The following is a 25,660-nucleotide window of genomic DNA, read 5'->3' as shown; positions in this document are numbered from 1 at the left end:
CCCAGCGATCGCTGCTATCAGCTGGTCAAATCTGACTAGCTGATAGCAGCGTTTCGCTATGAAAATAGCGGTCCCGGCGGTCCCGGCGTCCTCCATGCGGTCCCGGCTGCGCTGCGTCCCGGAGGTGAGTTTGCAGCAGCAGTGCGGCATCTTCATTGGCAGCAGTGAGATCGCCGTAAAGCGATCTCACTGCTGCCTCTGAGAGTTTCAAAACTGCAACTCCCAGCATGCCCAGACAGCCTTTGGCTTTCTGGGCATGCTGGGAGTTGTAGTTTTGCAACATCTGGAGGCCCACAGTTTGGAGACCACTGTATAATGGTCTCCAATCTGTGCTCTTCCAGATGTTGCAAAACTACAAATCTCAGCATGCTTAGTCTGTCCAGGCATGCTGGGAGTTGTAGTTCTCTAACATCTGGAAGAGCACAGATTGGAGACCATTATACAGTGGTCTCCAAACTGTGGACCTCCAGATGTTGCAAAACTACAACTCCCAGCATGCCCAGACTGCCCAAGAATGCTGGAAGTTGTAGTTCAGCAACATCTGATCCTTCAGATATTGCCGAACTACAACTTCCAGCATGCCTGGGCAGTAGTTTTGCAACAACTGGAGGCACACTAGTTGGGAAACATTGTCCGTTTCCTACCTCAGTGCCTCCAGCTGTTGCAATTGTTGCAAAACTATAACTCCCAGCATGCACTGACAGACCATGCATGCTGGGAGTTGTAGTTTTGCAACAGCTGGAGGCACACTGGTTTGGAAACACTAAGTTTGGTTGCAAAACACTTGAAAGTTTATTCCTTAACTTAGTGTTTCCAAACCAGTGTTCCTCCAGCTGTTGCAAAACTACAACTCCCAGCATGCACGGACAGCCAAAGGGCATGCTCGGAGTTTGCAACAGCTGGATGTTTGCCCCCTCCCCCCAATGTGAATGTTCAGGGTACACTCACATGGGCAGAGGTTTATAGTGAGTGCTGCAAGTTTGAGATGGCGCAAATTTTGCGCTGCAGCTCAAACTTCTAGCTGCAAACTTGCTGTGAACCTCTGCCCATGTGACTGTACCCTAAAAACACTACACTACACTAACACTAACCTAAAATAAAAAGTAAAAAACACTACATATACACATACCCCTACACAGCCCCCCCTCCCCAAAAAATGAAAAACGTCTGGTACGCTACTGTTTCCAAAACGGAGCCTCCAGCCGTTGCAAAAATAATAACTCCCAGTATTGCCGGACAGCCATTGACTGTCCAGGCATACTGGGAGTTTTGCAACAGCTGGAGGCACCCTGTTTGGGAATCATTGGCATAGAATACCCCTATGTCCACCCCTATGCAAATCCCTAATTTAGGCCTCAAATGGGCATGGCGCTCTCTCACTTTGGAGCCCTGTCGTATTTCAGGGCAACAGTTTTGGGACACATATAGGGTATCGCCGTACTCGGGAGAAATTGCCTTACAAATTTTGGGGGGCTTTTTCTTCTTTAACCCCTTATGAAAAGGTGAAGTTGGGGTCTACACCAGCATGTTAGTGTAAAAAAAATTATTTTTTACACTGACATGCTGGTGTTGCCCTATACTTTTTATTTTCACAAGAGGTAAAAGGGAAAAAAGACCCTCTAAATTTGTAACGCAATTTCTCCTGAGTACGGAGATACCCCATATGTGGGCGCAAAGTGCTCTGGGGGCGCACAACAAGGCCCAGAAGGGAGAGTGCGCCATGTACATTTGAGGCGATTTGCACAGGGGTGGCTGATTGTTACAGCAGTTCTGACAAACGCAAAACAATAAATATCCATATGTGACCCCATTTTGGAAACTACACCCCTCACGGAATGTAATAAGGGGTGCAGTGAGCATTTACACCCCACTGGTGTATGACAGATTTTTGGAACAGTGGTCTGTGAAAATGAAAAATAAAATTTTTGATTTGCACAGTCCACTGTTTCAAATATCTGTCAAACGCCAGTGGGGTGTAAATGCTCACTGCACCCCTTATTAAATTCCATGAGGGGTATAGTTTCCAAAATGGGGTCACATGTGGGGGGGGGTCCACTGTTCTGGCACCATAGGGGCTTCCTAAATGGGACATGCCCCCCAAAAACCCTTTCAGAAAAACTCACTCTCCAAAATCCCATTGTCGCTCCTTCCCTTCTGAGCCCTCTACTGCGCCCGCCGAACACTTTACATACGCATATGAGGTATTTCCTTACTTGAGAGAAATTGGGTTACAAATTTTAGGGTGATTTCTCTCCTTTTACCCCTTGTAAAAATTCAAAAATTGGGTCTACAAGAAAATGCGAGTGTAAAAAATGAAGATTTAGAATTTTCTCCTTCACTTTGCTGCTATTCCTGTGAAACACCTAAAGGGTTAAAACACTTACTGAATGTCATTTTGAATACTTTGGGGGGTGCAGTTGGGGTCATTTATGGGGTATTTATAATATGAAGACCGTTAAAATCCACTTCCAACCTGAACTGGGCCCTGAAAAATTACGATTTTGAAAATCTTGAGAAAAATTGGAAAATTGCTGCGGAACTTTGAAGCCCTCTGGTGTCTTCCAAAAGTAAAAACTTGTCAATTTTTTTATGCAAACACAAAGTAGACATATTGTATATGTGAATCAATATGTAATTTATTTGGAATATCCATTTTCCTTTCAAGCAGAGACTTTCAAAGTTAGAAAAATGCTAAATTTTCAAAATTTTCATGAAATTTTTAGATTTTTTACCAAGAAAGGATACAAATATCAGTGAAGTTTTACCAATAACATAAAGTAGAATATGTCACGAAAAAACAATCTCGGAATCAGAATGATAAGTAAAAGCATTCCAAAGTTATTAATGTTTAAAGTGACAGTGGTCAGATTTTCAAAAAATGCCCAGGTCTTGAAGGTGAAAATGGGCTGGGTCATGAAGGGGTTAAAGGTGTACTCTGGTGAAAACTTTTTTTTTTTTAAATCAACTGGTGCCAGAAAGTTAAACAGATTTGTAAATTACTTCCATTAAAAAATCTTAATCCTTCCTGTACTTATTAGCTGCTGAATACTACAGCAGAAATTATTTTCTTTTTGAAACACAGAGCTGTCTGCTGACATCATGAGCACAGTGCTCTCTGCTGACATCTCTGTCCATTTTAGGAACTGTCCAGAACAGCATATGTTTGCTATGGGGATTTCCTTTTACTCTGGGCAGTTCTTAAAATGGACAGAGATGTCAGCAGAGAGCACTGTGCTCATGATGTCAGCAGACAGCTCTGTGTTTCAAGCGGAAAAGAATTTCCACTGAAGTATTCTGGCACCAGTTGATTTAAAAAAAAAAAGTTTTTCAGCGGAGTGCCCCTTTAACTCTTATCATACAGAATTTTAGCTGAAACTTGTTGGAATTTGATTTCCACTTTTATATTTATAGAATGCTTCATATGTTCATCGTCAGCTGCCCTTGTTAATTGTTACTTGTCACTTCCATCAATGTTTATATTGCTTCAAATGATAATGATCATAAACTATGGATAAATATGGTATTGATATGAAGCAATTACATCTAATAATGACTATATACCTAGAATAGATGTTGTTTTATGGTTAAATATGGGAACAAGTGCCCAGCAGGCATCTATAGCAATGCTTATCTTACTGGAATCAAAGGATTCAGTAACTAGCATTGTTTCTGAAACAGCAATGACACTGTAAATGATATGTATTGCCATTATAGCTACAGAACGACACTTTCCAGATTTTCCTATATCTATTAATACTACAATACTAGTAACACTACTATAACTCTACATGTATTCACATGCATCAGAGTCATTTAACCCCTTAAGGACCAAGGGCGTACAGGTACGCCTTTGCTCCCTGGTACTTAAGGACCAAGGACGTACCTGTACGCCCGTGGGAACTTCGGTCCCTGCCGCGTGCCGGGCGGGGACCGGGCCGGGGTGACTGCTGATATCTATCAGCAGGCACCTCGCGCAAATGCCCAGGGGGGTCATTAGACCCCCCATGTCGGCGATCGGCGCAAATTGCAAGTGAATTCACACTTGCGATTTGCGCCAATTCCGGGTCCTTACGGGTCTATGGTGACCCGGTGACCCGGAATAGAAGGGGGATCACGGGTGTCCTAGACACCCATGATCCCCCTGTAGCGATAGGAGTGAGGTGGCAGAGGTGCCACCCCTCCTATCTCTGCTATTGGTGGTCTAGACGCGACCACCAATAGCAGATCGGGGGCGGAGGGGTTTACTTTCGGTTTCCCTGTTCTGCCCTCCCACAATAGGCGGGGCAGGACGGGGAAACCGAAAGGGACCGGCGCCGAAGATCCACTTACCCATAGGCGACGGCAGCGGGCGACGATCAGCGGCGGCAGCGGGCGACGATCGGCGGAAGAAGAGGACCGCGATGCAGCTTCCTGGATCCGACGGAAGCCGGTGAGTTACTTAGCAACATCTGGAGGGCTACAGTCTGAGACCACTATAGTGGTCTCTAAACTGTAACCCTCCAGATGTTGCAAAACTACAACTCCCAGCATGCCCAGAGAGCTGTTTGGGCTTGCTGGGAGTTGCAGTTTTGCAACAGCTGGAGGTCTACAGTTTGAGACCACTGCAAAGTGATCTCTATACTGTGCGCCTTCAGATCTTGCAAAACTACAACTCCCAGCATGCCCACACAGCAGTTTGCTGTCTGGGCATGCTGGGAGTTGTAGTTTTGCAACATCTGGAGGTCCACAGTTTGGCGACCACTGCAGTCTCTAAACTATAGCTCTCCAGATGTTGCAAAACTGCAACTCCCAGCATGCCTAAACAGCAAACAGCTGTCTCTGCATGCTGGGAGTTGTAGTTGTGATCCCTCCAGCTGTTGCATAACTGCATCTCCCAGCATGCCTTTCGGCGATCAGTACATGCTGGGAGTTGAAGTTTTGCAACAGCTGGAGGAAAATACTGAGTTAGGTAACAGAACCTAACTGAAGGTTTTCCAACCAGTGTGCCTCCAGCTGTTGCAAAAGTACAACTCCCAGCATGCACGGTCTGTCAGTACATGCTGGGAGTTGTAGTTTTGAAACAGCTGGAGGTTTGCCCCCCCCATGTGGCACACTGGCGGGTTTACAGTAAGTTTTCTGCTTCAAGTATGTGCTGCGGCAAATTTTTCGCCGCAGTGCAAACTCCTAGCGGTAAATTCACTGTAAACCTCTGCCAGTGTGAACGTACCCTAAAAACACTACACTACACTTACACATAATAAAGGGTAAAACACTACATTTACACCCACTTACACTGTCCCCCTAATAAAAAAAAAAAACGTATTGTACGGCAGTGTTTCCAAAACAGAGCCTCCAGCTGTTGCAAAACAACAACTCACAGCATTTCCGGACAGCCACTAACTGTCCAGGCATGCTGGGAGTTTAGCAACAGCTGGAGGCACCCTGTTTGGGAATCACTGGCGTAGAATACCCCTATGTCCACCCCTGTGCAATCCCTAATTTAGTCCTGAAATGCGCATGGCGCTCTCTCACTTCAGAGCCCTGTCGTATTTCAAGGAAACATTTTAGTGCCACATATGGGGTATCTCCGTACTCAGGAGAAATTGCACTACTAATTTTGGGGGCTTTTTTTCCTTTTACCCCTTATGAAAAAGAAAAGTTGGGGTCTACACCAGCCAGCCAAATTTTTTTTACACTAACATGCTGGTGTTGTCCTTTACTTTTTATTTTCACGGGAGGTAAAAGGAAAAAAAGACCCCCAAAATTTGTAATGCAATTTCTCCTGAGTACGGAAATACCCCATATGTGGGCATAAAATGCTCTGCGGACGCACAACAAGGCTCAGGAGTGAGAGCGCACCATGTACATTTGAGGCCTAAATTGGTGCTTTGCACAGGGGTGGCTGATTTTACAGCGGTTCTAACATAAACCCAAAAAAATAAATACCCACATGTGACCCCATTTTGGAAACGACACCCCTCACGGAACGTAACAAGGAGTATAGTGAGTCTGAACACCCCACAGGTGTTTGACAAATTTTCATTAAAGTTGTTTGGGAAAATGAAAAAAAAAAATTTTTTCACTAAAATGCAGGTGTCACCCTAAATTTTTCATTTTCACAAGGGAAAATAAAAATAAGCCCCCCAAAATTTGTAACCCAATTTCTTCTGAGTAAGAGCATACCCCATATGTGGATGTAAAGTGCTCTATGGGTGCACTACAATGCTCAGAAGAGAAGGAGCGCCATTGGGATTTTGAAGAGAAAATTTGTCCGGAATTGAAGGCCACTTGTGTTTACAAAGCCCCCATGGTACCAGAACAATGGACCCCCCCATATGTGACCCCATTTTGGAAACTACACCCCTCATGTAATGTAATAAGGGGTACAGTGAGCATTTACGCCCCACAGGTGTCTGACAGATTTTTGGAACAGTGATCCGTGAAAATGAAAAATTTAATTTTCCACTTGCACAGCCCACTGTTCCAAAGATCTGTCAAACGCCAGTGGGGTGTAAATGCTCACTGCACCACTTATTAAATTCTGTGAGGGGTGTAGTTTCCAAAATAGGGTCACATGTGGGGGGAGGGTCCACTGTTCTGGCACCACGGAGGGCTTGGTAAATGCACATGGCCCCTGACTACCATTCCAAACGAATTCTCTTTCCAAAAGCTCAATGGTGCTCCTCCTCTTCTGAGCATTGTAGTTCGCCCGTAGTGCACTTCAGGTCCACTTATGGGGTACCTCCATACTCAGAAGAGATGGGGTTACAAATTTTGGGGGGTATTTTCTGCTATTAACCCTTGCAAAAATGTGAAATTTGGGGGGAAGCACTCATTTTAGTGAAAAAAAATATTTTTTTTTTACATATGCAAAAGTCGTGAAACCCATGTGGGGTATTAAGGCTCACTTTATTCCTTGTTACGTTCCTCAAGGGGTCTAGTTTCCAAAATGGTATGCCATGTGTTTTTTTTTTGCTGTTCTGGCACCATAGGGGCTTCCTAAATGCGACATGCTCCCCGAGCAAAATTTGCTCTCAAAAAGTCAAATATCACTCCTTCTCTTCTGAGCATTGTAGTTCGCCCGTAATGCACTTCAGGCCAACTTATGGGGTGCCTACATACTCACAAAAGATGGGGTTACAAATTTTGGGGGGTATTTTCTGCTATTAACCCTTGCAAAAATGTGATATTTGGGGGGAAACACACATTTTAGTGAAATTTTTTTTTTTTTTTTTACATATGCAAAAGTCGTTAGACACCTGTGGGGTATTAAGGCTCACTTAGTTCCTTGTTACGTTCCTCAAGGGGTCTAGTTTCCAAAATGGTATGCCATGTGTTTTTTTGTTGCTGTTCTGGCACCATAGGGGCTTCCTAAATGCAACATGCCCCCCAAAAACCATTTCTGAAAAACGTACTCTCCAAAATCCCCTTGTCGCTCCTTCGCTTCTGAGCCCTCTACTGCACCCGCCGAACACTCAACATAGACATATGAGGTATGTCCTTACTCGAGAGAAATTGGGCTACAAATATAAGTATCCATTTTCTCCTTTTACCCCTTGTAAAAATTCAAAAATTGGGTTTACAAGAACATTCGAGTGTAAAAAATGAAGATTGTGAATTTTCCCCTTCACTTTGCTGCTATTCCTGTGAAACACCTAAAGGGTTAAAACACTTACTGAATGTCATTTTGAATACTTTGGGGGGTGTAGTTTTTATAATGGGGTCATCTGTGGGGTATTTCTAATGTGAAGACCCTTCAAATCCACTTCAAACCTGAACTGGTCCCTGAAAAAAAGCGAGGTTCAAAAGTTTGTGAAAAATTGGAAAAGTGCTGCTGAACTTTGAAGCCCTCTGGTGTCTTCCAAAAGTAAAAAACACATCAATTTTATGATGCAAACATAAAGTAGACATATTGGAAATGTGAATTAAAAACAATATATTTTGAATATCCATTTTCCTTACAAGCGGAAAGCTTCAAAGTTATAAAAATGCAAAATTTTCAAATTTTTCATCAAATTTAGGGATTTTTCACCAAGAAAGGATGCAAGTTACCACAAAATGTTACCACTATGTTAAAGTAGAATATGTCACGAAAAAACAATCTCGGAATCAGAATGATAGATAAAAGCATTCCAGAGTTATTAATGTTTAAAGTGACAGTGGTCAGATGTGCAAAAAACGCTCTGGTCCTAAGGTCTAAAATGGCCTGGTCCTTAAGGGGTTAAAGGTCATTTACTCCGGTGACATACAAGTTTTTTTTTGTTTTTTTTTTTATAAACTGGTGCCAGAAAGTTAAACAAATTAGTAAATTATTTCAACTTAAAAATCTTAAGCCTTCTAGTACTTATCAGCTGCTGTATACTACAGAGAAAGTTGTATAGTTCTTTCCAGTCTGACCACAGTATTGACACCTCTGTCTGTGTCAGAACCTGTCCAGAGCAGGAAAGGTTTGCTACGGGGATTTGTTCCTATTCTGGACAGTTCCTAACACAGATAGAGGTAGCAGTAAAGAGCACTTTGGTCAGACTGGAAAGAACTACACAATTTTCTCTGTACTATACGGCAGCTGTTAAGTACTGGAAGGCTTAAAGGGGTATTCCGGGCAAAAACATCTTATCCCCTATCAAAAGGATAGGGGATAAGATGTCTGATTGCGGGGGGCACACCGCTGGGACCCCCTGCGATCTCCTTCCAGCAGCCCGCATTTTATGCGTAGCTACGTCTGCAGTTTCAGAAACCACCCGGCTTTTGAGACGGGGATGTGACATCACGTCACGCCCCCTCCATTCATTTCTATAGAGGGAGAGTATCGACCAGAACGACCCCTCCCATAGACATGAATGAAGGGGGCGACATGTGACATCACGTCCCTGTCTCTGAAGCCTGGCAGTTTCTGAAACTGCAGATGTAGCTACGCATAGAATACGGGCTGCTGCAGGGAGATCGCGGGGGGTCCCAGCGGCGGGCCCCCCGCTATCAGACATCTTATCCCCTATCCTTTCAATAGGGGATAAGATGTTTTTGCCCAGAATACCCCTTTAAGATTTTTAAATAGAAGTGATTTACAAATCAGTCTAAGGTTGCATTCACATCTCGGTTTTACACTACGGGTGCGGCTGTGGGAGGGGCAAACTGGGCTCTCCCGTACCCCAGCCGGACCAGCGCTGAACTCCACTCACTTTAATGAGCCGACCGGAGTCAAACGGTGACATCGGTCGGCTCATTTTTGACCCGTATCCAGTTTTGTGACCGGACCTAAAACCGTAGTACTTCTTTAAATAATAAGTGGAAAGTTAGCAGAAAAAAGAACGCCATACAAACATTTTGGTGATAAAGAGAAGTGAACTTTTTGCCTTGGTAATTCAGGGATATGATAACTAGGGATGAGCTAATCGAATCTGATGAATCCGAAGTCGTTACGAATTTCAGGAAAAATTTGCTTTGCAACGAATCCTAATATTGCCGTGATTCAATTTCATTAAACTCCATTTATTGCGGTCCAGGCTCTGGGCATCTAAAAATGTCAGATCCAAATGTGAGGACACGGGACAAGGAACTCTGGGAAGGAGGGTAGGCGGGATGACCCTGAATCACATGCAGCCTATCAGCAGCCAGCCCTGTGATGTCACAGCCCTATTTAATCGGCAGCCATCTTGCGGCCAGCCATTCCAGCATTGTATTTCAGAGAGAGCGTTTTATTGCAGACAGAGATAGAGCAGTATGTGTTGCACAGAAAAACAGCTTCACAGCAGCGATTCACCAGAAGCCCAAATCACTGCAGCAAAGCACTGACAGGGAAGAAAGAGAGAGAGACAAAGTAGGTGTACTACACAGCAACTCTGTACTTCTGCAGTGTGGTGTACAGCAACTCTGAAGCATATAGGAGCCAGTTAAGCTGAGCACTAAAAGCCATTGTCACCTGCTATTAGTGCATAATAATACTGTACTGGGCTGTACTACACAGCGACTCTGTGCTGCAGCTCTAGTGTGTACTACAACTCTAAAGCTAACAGGGGCCAGTTAGGGTGAGCACTAAAAGCCATTGTCACCTGCTATTAGTGCATAATAATACTGTACTGGACTATACTACACAGCGACTCTACTGCAGCAATAGTGTGTACTACAACTCTAAAGCTAACAGGGGCCAGTTAGGGTGAGCACGAAAAGCAATAGTCACGTGATTTCAGTGCCTAATACAGGTTGCATAGCAGAGCATGTTGTCCTCTCATAAGTGTAGCCTGTGCGTACATAGGTGGTGTACATTTTTCTTCCCCTGTCAAACTAATTTGGGCCTACTTACTGTGAAAAGCCAGCCAAAGCTACACACTTGTTTTTGTAGACTAATACAGTGGAGAGTGGAGAGTATCATCCATCTCTCATAAGTGTAAACTGTACATACACCTATGTGGTGTACGTTTTTTTTCCTGTTAAACTAATGTGGGCCAGTTACTGTGAAAGGCCAGCCAAAGCTACACACTTGTTTTTGTAGCCTTATACAGTTTGTAGCAGAGCATATAGTCCGCCTCTCATAAGTGTAAACTGTACGTACACCTACGTGTCCTTTATATTTTTCCTGTTACAATAATTTGAGCCTAGTTACTGTGAAAGGCCAGCCAAAGCTACACAGTTGTTTCAGTAGTCTAAAACTGTTTTAAGCATAGTGGAGCGCATAGTCCTCCTCTCATAAGTGTATACTGTACGTACAGCCAAAACTACACACCTACTTTTGTAGCCAAATACAGTTTTACTAGTAGTCATGTCTCGACCAGCAACCCAGCACCCAGCAACCCAGCATGATTGATTGGTTCACTCGGTCATCCACTTCATCCCAAGTGACATCCGACACCCCCAGTCAACAGTCGGTGAGTTACTAAGACTCAACCCTCAATTGGCATGGCCCTCATGCTGCCGCTGCCACCTCCAGGCTCTGTCATTGTGCCGCCATATGGTTTCCTCAAACTGATGCTGCCACCTCCAGGCTGTGTCAGTGTGCCACCATATGGTCTCCTCATGCTGTTGGCACATTAAATTAAACGTTTAAAATTTTAATCTGTTCAGCATGTTCAATTTAAATAAATATTTTTAATCTTTTCAATTGTGAGGCCCTATGGTCTTGTCGGGCTGCTACCACCTCTAGGCTCTGTCATTGTGCCATCATGTGACTCCTTGTTACATTGGGTTTTGTGGTCACACAGTATTAGTTCAAAGTAAACGCTTTTGGCACCCGGGACATTAAAAAGGGTGGAATTTTTTTTTTTTTAAATCAATTGGTGCCAGAAAGTTAAACAGGTTTGTAAATTACTTCTATTAAAAAATCTTTACCCTTCCAGTACTTTTTAGCAGCTGTATGCTACAGAGAAAGTTATTTTCTTTTTTAATTTATTATTGGTCTTGTCCACAGTGCTCTCTGCTGACACCTGATGCCCATATCAGGAACTGTCCAGAGCAGGAGAAAAATCCCATAGCAAACCTATGCTGCTCTGGACAGTTCCTGATATGGGCATCAGGTGTTAGCAGAGAGCACTGTGGACAAGGCAAAAAAGAATTTCCTCTGTAGCATACAGCTGGTTAAATGTACTGGAAGGGTAAAGATTTTTTAATAGAAGCAATTTGCAAATCATTTTAACTTTCTGGCACCAGTTGATCCTCCCGTAATGGCGGACACCCGCGATCCCGCGGAAGTCCGCCATTAACCCCTCAGATGCCGTGATCAATACAGATCGCGGCATCTGCAGCATGGATGAAAATGGATGATTGGATCGCCTGCAGCGCTGCCGCGGCGATTCGATCATCCTGCACGGCAGACGGAGGTCCCCTCACCTGGTTCTGCTGCGTTCCCCTATGGGGACTATTAAAGTGTAAAAATAAAAGTAAAAAAAGTAAAAAAAGAAAGTTTAAAAAATGTGAAAAACCCCCTCCCCCAATAAAACATAAATTGTCCGATTTTCCCTATTTCGCCCCCGAAAAGTGTTAAAAAAAATATTTTATATACATATTTGGTATCGCTGCATGCATAAATATCTGAACTATTAAAATAAAATGTTAATGGTACCGTACGGTGAACGGCGTGAACGTAAAAATAAAAAAAGTCCAAAATATATGCTTTTTTATAACATTTTATTTAAAAAAAATGTTTAAAAATTGAATTAAAAGTTCTATATAAGCAAATATGGTATCAATAAAAAAGTACAGATCACCGCGCAAAAATGAGCCCTCATACCGCCGCTTATACGGAAAAATGAAAAAGTTATAGGTCTTCAAAATACGGGGATTTTAACCACTTAAGGACATAGGATGTTCTCTAACGTCCTCACTACCTGGGCTTTAATGCCCAAGGACGTTAGAGAACGTCCTGTTGTATTTCCGGTCTCTGCCGCTCGCCGGGCAGAGTTCGGAACTGGATGCCTGCTGAAATCCTTCAGCAGGCATCCAGGGCAAATGCTGAGGGGGGCCATGTAGGCCCCCCATGTCGGCGATCGCCGCAAATCGCAAGGGAAATCGCCCTTGCGATCTGCGGCGATACCGGGCTGATCGGGTCTCTGGGACCCGATCGCCCCTGTAATTTCGCATGATCCCGGCTGTCACAGACAGCCAGGACCATGCTGAAGACTAGGAGCGAGGTGGCAAGCCTGCCACCTCCTCCGATCCCCTGCGATCCGTCGGTTAACTAAGGAGGCCCCTTGAAGTCCGGAGAGGACAGGAGGAAGACCGGAGGACGCAGCGGGGGACGGGGGAGTGCTGGGGACCGGCCTCGGTACTTACCTCGTCCCTGAAGACCCGGATCCCGGCGACGGAGACGGCGGCAGCGGCGACAGGTGAGTTGATCTTCAGCCGCGGTCGGGCCCTTTACAGCAATGCACGTCGCCGTAAAGCGACATGCATTGCTGTATTGGGACCCTGTAAACTACAACTCCCAGCATGCCCAGACAGCTCTTGGCGTCTGGGCATGCTGGGAGTTGCAGTTTTGCAACATCTGGAGGTCCACAGTTTTGGGACCACTGTGCCCTTCCAGATGTTGCAAAACTACACATCCTCAGCATGCCCTTACTGTCCAGGCATGCTGGGAGTTGTAGTTCTGTAACATCTGGCCCTTCATATGTTGCAGAACTACAACTCCCAGCATGCCTGGACAGTTTTGGCATACTGGGAGTTGTAGTTTTGCAACATCTGGAAGGGCACAGATTGGGAACCACTGTATTAGTGGTCTGCAAACTGTAGTCCTCCAGATGTGGCAAAACTACAACTCCAAGCATGCTGGGAGTTGTAGTTCGGCAACATCTGGCTCTAAAGATGTTGCCGAACTACTACTCCCAGCATGCCTGAGAATGCTGAGAGTTGTGGTTTTGCAACAACTGGAGGCACACTGGTTGGGAAACATTGTCTGTTTCCTAACTCAGTGTTTCCCAACCCGTGTGCCTCCAGCTGTTGCAAAACTATAACTACCAGCATGCACTGATAAACTGTGCATGCTGGGAGTTGTAGTTTTGCAACAGCTGGAGGTCCCCCCCCCTGTGAATGTACAGGGTACATTCACATGGGCAGGGGGCTTACAGTGAGTATCAGGCTGCAAGTTTGCGATGCAGCAAATTTTGCGCGGCAGCTCAAACTCACAGCGGAAAACTCGCTGTAATCCCCCGCCCGTGTGACTGTACCCTAAAAACACTACACTACACTACCACAAAATAAGATAAAAAGTAAAAAAACACTACATATACACATACCCCTACACAGCCCCCCTCCCCTCCCCAATAAAAATTAAAAACGTCTGGTACGCCACTGTTTCCAAAATGGAGCCTCCAGCTGTTGCAAAACAACAACTCCCAGTATTGCCGGACAGCCGTTTACTGTCCAAGCATGCTGGGAGTTTTGCAACAGCTGGAGGCACCCTGTTTGGGAATCACTGGCGTAGAATACCCCTATGTCCACCCCTATGCAAATCCCTAATTCAGGCCTCAAATGCGCATGGCGCTCTCACTTTGGAGCCCTGTCGTATTTTAGGGCAACAGTTTAGGGCCACATATGGGGTATTGCCGTACTTGTACTCGGGAGAAATTGCCTAACAAATTTTGGGGGGCTTTTTCTCCTTTAACCCCTTATGAAAAGGTGAAGTTGGGGTCTACAACAGCATGTTAGTGTAAAAAAATAAATTTTTTACACTAACACGCTGGTGTTGCCCTATACTGTTCATTTTGACAAGAGGTAAAAGGGAAAAAAGCCCCCCAAAATTTGTAATGCAACTTCTCCCGACTACGGAGATACCCCATAAGTGGGCGCAAAGTGCTCTGGGGGCGCACAACAAGGCCCAGAAGGGAGAGTGCACCATGTACATTTGAGGTGATTTGCACAGGGGTGGCTGATTGTTACAGCGGTTTTGACAAACGCAAAAAAAAAAAAAAAAACACATGTGACCCCATTTCAGAAACTACACCCCTCACGGAATGTAATGAGGGGTGCAGTGATAATTTACACCCCACTGGTGTCTGACAGATCTTTGGAACAGTGGGCTGTGCAAATTAAACATTTTGTACAGCCCACTGTTCCAAAGATCTGACAGACACCAGTGGGGGGTAAATGCTCACTGTACCCCTTACGTTCCTCAAGGGGTCTAGTTTCCAAAATGGTATGCCATGTGGGGTTATTTTGCTGTCCTGGCACCATAGGGGCTTCCTAAATGCAACATGCCCCCCGAGCAAAATTTGCTCTCCAAAAGCCAAATATGACTCCTTCTTTTCTGAGCATTGTAGTTCGCCTGTAGTGCACTTCAGGTCCACTTATGGGGTAGCTTCATACTCAGAAGAGATGGGGTTACAAATTTTGTGGGGTCTTTTCTGCTATTAACCCTTGCAAAAATGTGAAATTTGGGGGGAAACACACATTTTAGTTAAAAAAACAAATCTTTACATATGCAAAAGTCGTGAAACCCTTGTGAGGTATTAAGGCTCACTTTATACCTTGTTACGTTCCTCAAGGGGTCTAGTTTCCAAAATGGTATGCCATGTGAGGGTTTTTTGCTGTTGTGTGACCATAGGGGCTTCCTAAATGCGACATGCCCCCCGAGCAAAATTTGCTCTCCAAAAGCCAAATATGACTCCTTCTCTTCTGAGCATTGTAGTTCGCCCGTAGTGCTCTTCAGGTCCACTTATGGGGTACCTTCATACTCAGAAGAGATGGGGTTACAAATTTTAAGGGTATTTTCTGCTATTAACCCTTGCAAAAATGTGAAATTTGGGGGGAAACACACATTTTAGTGAAAATATATATATATTTTTTTACATATGCAAAAGTCGTGAAACACCTGTGGGGTATTAAGGTTCACTTTACCACTTGTTACGTTCCCCAAGGGGTCTAGTTTCTAAAATGGTATGCCATGTGGGGATTTTTTGCTGTTCTGGTACCATAGGGGCTTCCTAAATGCAACATGCCCCCCAAAAACCATTTCAGAAAAACGTACTCTCCAAAATCCCCTTGTCGCTCCTTCCCTTCTGAGCCCTCTAATGCGCCCGCTGAACACTTTACATGGACATATGAGGTATGCGCTTACTTAAGAGAAATTGGGCTACAAATTTAAGTATACATTTTCTCCTTCTACCCCTTGTAAAAATTAAAAAATTTGGTCTACAAGAACATGCGAGTGTAAAAAATGAAGATTGTGAATTTTCTCCTTCACTTTGCTGCTATTCCTGTGAAACACCTAAAGGGTTAACACACTTACTGAATGTCATTTTGAATACTTTGGGGGGTGCAGTTTTTATAATGGGGTCATTTATCGGGTATTTCTAACCAGAAGACCCTTCAAATCCACTTCAAACCTGAACTGGTCCCTGAAAAATTCAGATTTTGAAAATTTTGCGAAAAATTGGAAAATTGTTGCTGAACTTTGAAGCCCTCTGATGTTTTCCAAAAGTAAAAACTCATCAATTTTATGATGCAAACACAAAGTAGACATATTGTATATGTGAATCAATATATAATTTATTTGGAATATCCATATTCCTTATAAGCAGAGAGCTTCAAAGTTAGAAAAATGCAAAATTTTTAAATTTTTCATGAAATTTTTGAATTTTTCACCAAGAAAGGATGCAAGAATCGCCGAAAATTTACCACTAACATAAAGTAGAATATGTCCCGAAAAAACAATCTCGGAATCAAATTTATAAGTAAAAGCATCCCAGAGTTATTAATGCTTAAAGTGACAGTGGTCAGATTTGCAAAAAATGCTCCCGTCCTTAGGGTCATAATGGGCTCCGTCCCCAAGGGGTTAAGGGGTTAAAGGGGTACTCCGGTGAAAACATTTTTTCTTTTAAATCAACTGGTGCCAGAAAGTTAAACATATTTGTAAATGACTTCTTTTAAAAAATCTTAATCCTTCCAGTACTTATTAGCTGCTGAATGCTACAGAGGAAATTCCTTTCTTTTTGGAACACTGATGACATCACGAGCACAGTGCTCTCTGCCGACATCTCTGTCCATTTTAGCAACCGTGCATAGCAGATGTATGCTAAGGGCAGCATGGTGGCTCAGTGGTTAGCACTGCTGCCTTGTGCTGGTGCCTTGGGTTCAAATCCCACTAAGGACAACAATAAATAAAGAGTTGTTATTATTATTATGATGTCAGCAAAGAGCACTGTGCTCGTGATGTCATCAGAGAGAATTCCAAAAAGAAAAGAATTTCCTCTGTAGTATTCTGCAGCTAATAAGTACAGGAAGGATTAAGATTTTTTAATAGAAGTAATTTACAAATCTGTTTAACTTTCTGGCACCAGTTGATTTAAAAGAAAAAAGGTTTTCACCGGAGTACCCCTTTTTTTTTTAAGCACAACAGTAATAGAAAAGTATGTTATCATGGGTATCATTTTAATCGTATTGACCCAAAGAATAAAGAACACATGTCATTTTTACTGTAAATTGTACGGCGTGAAAACGAAACCTTCCAAAATTAGCAAAATACTGGTTTTCTTTTTAATTTCACCACACAAATAGTATTTTTTTGGTTGCGCCATACATTTTATGGTAAAGTGAGTGATGGCATTACAATGGAAAACTGGTCACGCAAAAAACAAGCCCTCATACTAGTCTGTGGATGAAAATATAAGAGTTATGATTTTTTATAGGCGAGGAGGAAAAAACGAAAACGTAAAAATTAAATTGTCTGCGTCCTTAAGGCCCAAATGGGCTGCGTCCTTAAGGGGTTAAACTTGTGAATCTAATCAAAATCTTCAATTTAAATTTAAAAAAATCTCTTCAATCTTTTCAATTGTGAGGCCTTATGGTCGTCGTCATATATTACCTGTGGAATTACCACAAGAATACAATGAAACAGGTTGGAGCGATGACAATGAACCTTAACTGATTAAATTAAATGAAACATTCGCAGTTTCACAGTCCGGGGGTTAGAGGGGTGCTGAGAGCCAGGGGCTGGAACAGGTGGTAGTTCGCCTCGCGGAGGACCGCCAGCTCGATTTTAAGATACAAGTACGAGTATTTTCACTTCAGAAAATTCTAGCAATATGCGCCCACTTATCCAACGGCGCAAAAGCTGAATGTGCTCCTGTGCAAGTTGCTGGTACTGCAGTCCCTTCCTTTTCAAGTGGACACTCAAAGCATGCGCTGAGAGGCAGGGGCTGGGACAGGTAGTAGCTCCCCTCCCGGATGACCGCCAGCTCAATGCTCACCAGAATGGGTCCTCAAAAAAAAGGATTTAAAAAAAACTAAAGTTAATTCAAATTAAATTAAATAAAAATTAAAAAATCTCTTTAATCTCTTCAATTATGATGCCATTTGGTCTAATGATCCTGCTGCCACATCCAGTCGCTCTGCGGCAGTAATTCTAATAGAGATGCCTGTAATCTGCATTTCATACTGAATAACAATATTATTTCACTAACACAGCACACTTCCTATGCATGTTATGACAAGGCAAAGTGTTCTACACCCCTAATGAGCATCTCTGTAGGCCAGAAATAGCTGTTTTTAATAGCGATTTGCCGTGAATATATTCGGACCCAACCAGATTTTTTGGGGAAATTCGGCGAATTGGCCGGATCAAATTTTCCAAAAGTTCCCTCATCTCTAGTGATTTACCTCAGATATGGACTGGAGTCTAATTTTTGGGTTGAGCATTAATTTATGAAAATCCAGTTCACAGGATGGTAAGTACAGTAGAGTTCAAAGAGGGATGTTAATAACCTGGAATGTAAGCATTCACTGTAACTTATTTCTGCTGTAGATCAAATTTCTTATTCCTCCTGAGACCATTGTTAGTCACCCTGATGTATAGCTGCAATAAATTGTGCCCCTTAAGCCGTACAAATTAATGGATCTTAAAAGTCAAAGTCAGCAGATATGTGTGCTATTTTTACATAGGCTAACACTAGGTTTATGATTCCTGTAATACACATTTGCATTAATACATGCTCATACCAGACACTTAAAATATGCCACATATCAGGATTGCAGTCCTACCTTGTTTGTTGATAGAATGCATGGTGGGCCTCCATTGGAGATGAATGACAGCTGTCGCTGCAGCCATAGCAGCTCCTTCTGGGACTGCTTCAGCAAATGCTCTACATCACTTGGCTTTTGACCCATTAATCCCTCCTGTATGAGAAGAAATAAAACCAAACTGAAACAGCAAACAAATATGATTTACAGCACAATTCACTGATTAACTATGACCCTAGAAGAAATCTAAACTATGAAATGGTAGGACAAGTATTATTGAAAGATAACATCCATAAAGTAACAACAATAAGATTTTTAAACAGTAGTTAAATGAAACATTAATTATGTCTCTAGCTAGAAAGGCTTTTTGTTACACATTGTACCAGGTTGTAAACTGGGAAGGTTATTTATCTGTTTATAAAGTTAGTGGTAAAAGATAGTATTCAGCAAACGTATAATTATTACTATCTCTTCTATGTGCTAAACTTTACAGCCTATACTATTAAAAAACAAACGAGAAGATGTATTGTTCTGAGCATTCCAAATCTTTAACTCTATTCTTTACGGGTCAGGGGTATATAAGGATGTAAAGGTAGCATACTGTGGTGACAAATGAACAAAAAATATCAGACAGGATCACGTTTTTTCTAGCAATTAGTCAATTAGTGTGTGTGTGTGTGTGTGTGTGTGTAGGGGGGGGGGGGGGGGGGGTGTTGAACACTCAGACCCCAACGTACCAAAACTTTTGAGCTTTTCTACCACATGTCAAAAGTTTTTTAAATGGTAGGTAGACTTTAATGAAGAGAAAAGTTGAAGGGGTGCTCCTCCCTAGACACGTTAGGGAATAACATGTCTGATCGCAAGGGGGCCTGGATGCTGGGACCCCTGCGATCTCCGGGCCTGCGCTGCAGCGTTCATGACAAAGGAAGTCAGGGGCTTCCGTATTTGTGACGTCACACCACTCCCCCCTCCATTCATTTCTATGGGATTGGGTATGGCGGCTAGTTTGGCGTTTTGCGAGTGGTTTTTATTCTTTTTTGGACTTCAGCCATCAAATAAAAAGGATGGAGTTAGCTATTTTTTATATAATTTCGTAGGTTACCTTATTATTTTTTTTTTTTTAAAAGATACAGTAGGGATGGAAAAAATTGTGGGGAATGAAATGAATATTTTTTATAACGAAATTTGTATTAATTTCCAATCAGGGACCAATTAATGTGAGCGGGCAGGGACATTAAAATGTAGCAGGCAATATTAAAAATGGATAAAAAGGCCATGCAATTGTAAAGTTAATATATTTATTTAAATTAATTTTGTGAAAATTTTTATTAATGTACTTTAAATATGTGTTTTATAAAGTATTTGTGATATTTTTAGGCTGGGTTCACACCACGTTTTTCAAATACGGTAACCGTATACAGTTTTCCGCAAAAAAACGTATCCGAAACCGTATGCATATAGAATGCATTGTAAACCGTATTCCAAATGTTGTGTACGGTTGCATCCGTTTTGCCTTGGACATGGTTTTGACGATTTTTCAACCGTAGGCAAAAACGCTGTCGACCACGTTTTTGCCTCCGGTTGGAAAACCGTATGCGAACCGTATGCGGTTCTTTTGATATTGTTGTCTATGAGAACCGTACACAGAACTTCAGAATACTGTTGCACACGGTTTTTCTAATCCGTTTTTGGAGTTGACACATGCGCAGATTGGAATTTCAATAGAACAATAGTAACTTTATTAAATTGCTGGAAAACTAATTCCAACAAAATAGCAAAAGCGCTCGCATCTCTGCTCTGAACTCCGGGCGAGCCAGTGATGTGATCACAATTCATATTTTCTGCCCAGAGTGGTGATTGGCTAGATGTTGGCAGCCAATCCCCGCTCTCAGTGGGAAATATGAATCATTGATGTAAAATTATATTCACATCACTGGCCGGCTGGAGTACAGAGCAGAAATGCCAGCACAGGAAAAAGACGCTCAGCATCTCAGGGATGAAGGACGATCGCAGTGGGTGTCAGGAGTGAAATTCGCTGTGATCTGTCCTTAAAGGGGTACTCCGGTGGAAAACTAAAATCAACTGGTGCCAGAAAGTTAAACAGATTTGTAAATAAAAAAATGGAAATTGAGGCTTAGGGTCAATGAATATTGGATGATGATATGTTTACTATAATAAAATATATATATGATAATTAGTGTGTGCCAAACCTCCCAGGGACTCTGTGGATCGGCAAATACACAATAAAATTCACAATAAATATAAAAATATAATATGACAATTTTAACTAATATCAACAGGCATTAGTAAAATTCATAAAATTGTAAAAAAAAATATGTGTCCACAGTATCCGATAAAGCAGCCAAAATGATCCACAGTGTCCAATAAATCAGTCACAATTATCCACAGTGTCCGATAAGCCAGCCAAAAAAATAGAGATATTCTTGAGAAATTGATCTAATAGTTCAGATGGTGGGTACCATGAACATAAAGTGCATATTAATCTCTTAGTAGTTTTGTTCAAATGAATCCCCTTGTACATGAAAATTTGTAATTCGATGTATAAGTTCTGGCTCTTTATGCAAAGAGCCCGCTGCTAGAGACTGGGCAGTCTCAACGATATGCAGCGATGTCTGAAGTGAGTTTATAGGGAGGATACGATGTTGCTAGACAATTGATACAATGTATGCATACAATTGTGTAAAGGGTTTAGTTCTCTTGAATGAAACACCTGCTGCTAGAGATTTTGCGGTCTAAAATTATGCAGTGGGTTTTGGTGGGAAAATAAACAGGGGACTGCAGCGCTTCAAAAGTACAGCATAGCTGTATGCATAGTACCTGATGTGGCGCTGGTGGTCCCGGCCTAGTACAGATGATGGTCGGCTGTTAGAGACATGGCTTGTCTCAAAAGATACAGCAAATTTTAGAGGATCCGATCCTTGTAACAGCTCTGATAATTAGCCTGGTGCAGCGTAACCTCGTGGCTGGAGCGCATAGGTTTGATGCGCCGAAAATTGAAGGGTTCTGTCTCTGGGATATTGGCTGTATGGAGTGGCACTTAGAAGGGAAAGCTGGACGCATTTCAAGTCCTCCATGGGACTTTTCCTCAGCAGCTAAAAGTAAAAGTAGACTTACTTTTACTTTTAGCTGCTGAGGAAAAGTCCTACGGAGGACTTGAAACGTGTCCAGATTTCCCTTCTAAGTGCTACTCCATACAGCCAATATCCCAGAGACAGAACCCTTCAATTTTCAGCGCATTAACCCCTTAAGGACCAGTACAAGTAAACCTGTATGCTCCTGAAAGACCAGGCCTGTTTTTTCAAATCGGGGATGTCTGTCTTTATTAGACAATAACTCTGGTAACGTTTTGCCAATCACGAAAATTCGGACATTGTAATTTTTGTCACAAGTTGTCCTTCATGTACATAGTAAAAGTAAGCAGATATCATTTGTATTTTTTTTTACAATGCAAAAAATCATGAAATTTAAAAAAAATTAAGATTTTTTTGCTATTTTAACACTAATAGGTTGCATATATTTATATTTACTGACCAAATAGATTATGAAACTTATACTTTCAGATGTAGAAATTATAAATGTAAAATATTTAAGGGGAGAGAAGAAAGGGGAGAGAAGAAAGAAAAGAGTAGTGGAGATAGGATCCAAAAGATGGACTTTATTGTATAAAAATGGGTATATATAACCAATCGCCTAGCAGGGCCCTTGCTTAAGGTGAATGGCATATACTGGGTAAAAAAAAATAGGTATAATAAAAAAACAATAAGATTAAGATAAAAATGATGGATAAGTAGCACCAAAGAAAATTAATTAATTAAATATCTGCTGCATATATCAAGAGAAAACGTTCTCAGTCCATATAGTTCATAGGAATAATTCAATAAAAAATCCATAATGAATGTCTAGAATGAAAAGTCTCAATTAGTCTGCCGACCGGGGCTGTGAGTGGATGCAGGTAACAGGTGGTGCGGATTGCACGTGTGACTAAGGCGCTAACAGCGCGCGTGCAGCAGTGGTCCCAGAATCGCGGGCATCCAGCTGTTGCAATTGGAATATGGCAGATATGGTCTGTTTAAAGTGATATAAGCCCAATATCTGCACCTTATCCATAAGTGTATATCACTTTAAACAGACCATATCTGCCATATTCTAATTTGAGACAACAGCCGACCATCATCTGTACTAAGCCGGACCACCAACGCCACATCAGGTACTACGTATACAGCTATGCTGGTTTTTGCCCACCAAAACCCACTGCATAATTTCATACCGCAAAATCTCTAGCAGCAGGTGTTTCATTCAAGAGAACTAAACCCTTTACACAATTGTATGCATAGATTGTATCACTTGTCTAGCAGCATTGTATCCTCCCTGTAAGCTCACTTCAGACATCGCTGCATATCATTATTATATAGCAGTGGGCTCTTTGCATAAAGAGCCAGAACTTATACATCGGATTACAAATATTCATATACAAGGAGAGTCATTTGAACATAACTACTAAGAGATTATTAATATGCACTTAATTTTCATGGTACCCACCATCTGAACTATTAGATATATTTCTCAAGAATATTTTTATTTTTTCGCCTTGCTTATCGGACACTGGATAATTTTGACTGATTTATCGGACACTGTGGATAATTTTGGCTGTTTTATTGGATACTGTGGACACTTATATTTTTAATTTTATGAATTTTACTAGTACCTGTGGATATTAGTTACAGTTGTTGTATTATATTTGTATATTTATTGTGAATTTTATTGTGTATTCATTGACCCTGAGCCTCAATTTCCATTTTTTATTTATTGCATTTAACACCGTGGGTATAGGTGTTATTTGAGTAGCTCGGGTCCTAGGAAACTACCGTATATACTCGAGTATAAGCCGACCCGAGTATAAGCCGAGACCCCTAATTTCAACCCAAAATCCCAGGAAAAGTTATTGACTCGAGTATAAGCCATGGGTGGGAAATACATCATCCCCCCCTGTCATCATCCAGACCCGTCATTAACATCCTCATCATCATCCCCTTATCATCCCACACATCCCCCCTTCATCATCCCCTTATCATCCCACACATCCCCCCTTCATCATCCCCTTATCATCCCACACATCCCCCCTTCATCATCCCCTTGTCATCATCCCACACATCCCCCTTCATCATCCCCTTATCATCCCGCACATCCCCCCTTCATCATCCCCTTATCATCCCACACATCCCCCCTTCATCATCCCCTTGTCATCATCCCACACATCCCCCCTTCATCATCCCCTTGTCATCATCCCACACATCCCCCCTTCATCATCCCCTTGTCATCATCTCCCACATATCCCCTTCTTCATCATCCCACCCCCCCCCCTTCATCATCCTCTTGTCATCATCCCCCCCTTCATCATCCTCTTGTCATCATCCCACACCCCCCCCCCCTTCATCATCCTCTTGTCATCATCCCACACCCCCCCCCCTTCATCATCTTCTTCTCATCATTCGCCCTCAGTGGTCTTCAACCTGCGGACCTCCAGAGGTTTCAAAACTACAACTCCCAGAAAGCCCGGGCAGCCATCGGCTGTCCGGGCTTGCTGGGAGTTGTAGTTTTGAAACCTCCGGAGGTCCGCAGGTTGAAGACCACTGCGGCCTTCGACATCATCCAGCCCCCTCTCACCCCCTTTAGTTCTGAGTACTCACCTCCGCTCGGCGCTGGTGCGGTCCTGCAGGGCTGTCCGGTGAGGAGGTGGTCCGGTCGGATAGTGGTTCCGGGCTGCTATCTTCACCGGGGGCGCCTCTTCTCCGCGCTTCCGGCCCGGAATAGAGGCGTTGCCTTGACAACGACGCAGAAGTACGTTGGCAATGAACGCACCTCTGCGTCGTTGTCAAGGCAATGTGACTATTCTGAGGCCGGGCCCGAAGCGCTTAGGAGAGGCCTCCCCGGTGAAGATAGCAGCCCGGAACCACTATCCCACCGGACCACCTCCTCACCGGACAGTCCTGCAGGACCGGACCAGCGCCGAGCGGAGGTGAGTACTGTACAGAACTAAAGGGGGGTGAGAGGGGGCTGGATGATGTCGAAGGCCGCAGTGGTCTTCAACCTGCGGACCTCAGGAGGTTTCAAAACTACAACTCCCAGCAAGCCCGGACAGCCGATGGCTGCCCGGGCTTGCTGGGAGTTGTAGTTTTGAAACCTCTGGAGGTCCGCAGGTTGAAGACCACTGCGGGTGGGGGAGTTCACTCGAGTATAAGCCGAGGGGGGTGTTTTCAGCACGAAAAATCGTGCTGAAAAACTCGGCTTATACTCAAGTATATACGGTAGTTGATAAGAGCCTCTCCTACTCTTTATACAGATTTGTAATATACTTCTATTAAAAAATCTTAATACTTCCAGTACTTTTCTTTTTGGAACATAGAGCTCTCTGCTGACATCACGAGCACAGTGCTCTCTGCTGACATCTCTGTCCATTTTAAGAACTGTCCAGAGTAGGAGAAAATCCCCATAGCAAACAAATGCTGCTCTGGACAGTTCCTAAAATGGACAGAGATGTCAGCAGAGAGCACTATGCTCGTGATGTCAGCAGAGAGCACTGTGTTCCAAAAAGAAAATAATTTCCTCTGTAGTATTCAGCAGCTAATAAGTGCTGGAAGGATTAAGATTTTTTAATAGAAGTAATTAAACTTTCTGGCACCAGTTGTTTTACAAAAAAAAAAAGTTTTCCACTGAAGTACCCCTTTAACTGCAGGTACTATTGCTCCCAACATGGAGCACACTCAGCTCCATGCTGGGAGCTGTAGTACCTGCATTAATAGACAGCTCGCAGCGAGTGTCACTTCTGACACCTGTTGTGATGTGTCTATTAATGCAGGTACCACAGCTGCCAGCATGAAGCAGAGTGTGCTCCATGTTTGGAGCAGTAGTACCTGCAGTTAAGGAAAGATCACAGCGGGTGTCACTTCTGACACCCTCTGCGATCCTCCTGTATAATGTATAGATGCGGGCAAGCGGCTGGCTGCTCTTCTATGGTCCCTGCAATGACGTATATACACACCTATTCATATTTCCCACAGAGTTGTGATTGGCTGGAACCATCTGGCCAATCACAGCTCTCAGTGGGAAATATGAATAGGTGTATACTGTATGTGTTATGCCTATCAGGCTGTATTTGTTCGAGGGGCGTGAATATCTTACACCCCCTGCATTTATAGGCGGGGCACTAGGAATTGTGGAT

At 43.0% G+C, this 25,660-nt stretch overlaps 1 protein-coding gene across 22 annotated transcripts in view; it reads right to left on the bottom strand.

Annotated features, from left to right (window-relative positions):
* Positions 1-25,660, bottom strand: part of RIMBP2 (RIMS binding protein 2) — a 970,948-nt gene that overhangs the window by 688,029 nt on the left and 257,259 nt on the right. For all 22 annotated transcript variants that reach the window (XM_056533442.1, XM_056533333.1, XM_056533398.1 and 19 more), the window contains one exon: positions 18,442-18,576. In XM_056533442.1, the coding sequence (XP_056389417.1) occupies positions 18,442-18,576 (135 nt within the window). The remainder of the gene's footprint in view (positions 1-18,441; positions 18,577-25,660) is intronic.

The sequence above is a fragment of the Hyla sarda genome, chromosome 1 (genome assembly GCF_029499605.1).
Source record: "Hyla sarda isolate aHylSar1 chromosome 1, aHylSar1.hap1, whole genome shotgun sequence".
NCBI classification, from domain to species: Eukaryota; Metazoa; Chordata; class Amphibia; order Anura; family Hylidae; genus Hyla; species Hyla sarda.
The sequence above is the reverse complement of the archived record's forward strand: the minus strand, read 5'-3'. Positions and strand labels throughout refer to the sequence as shown.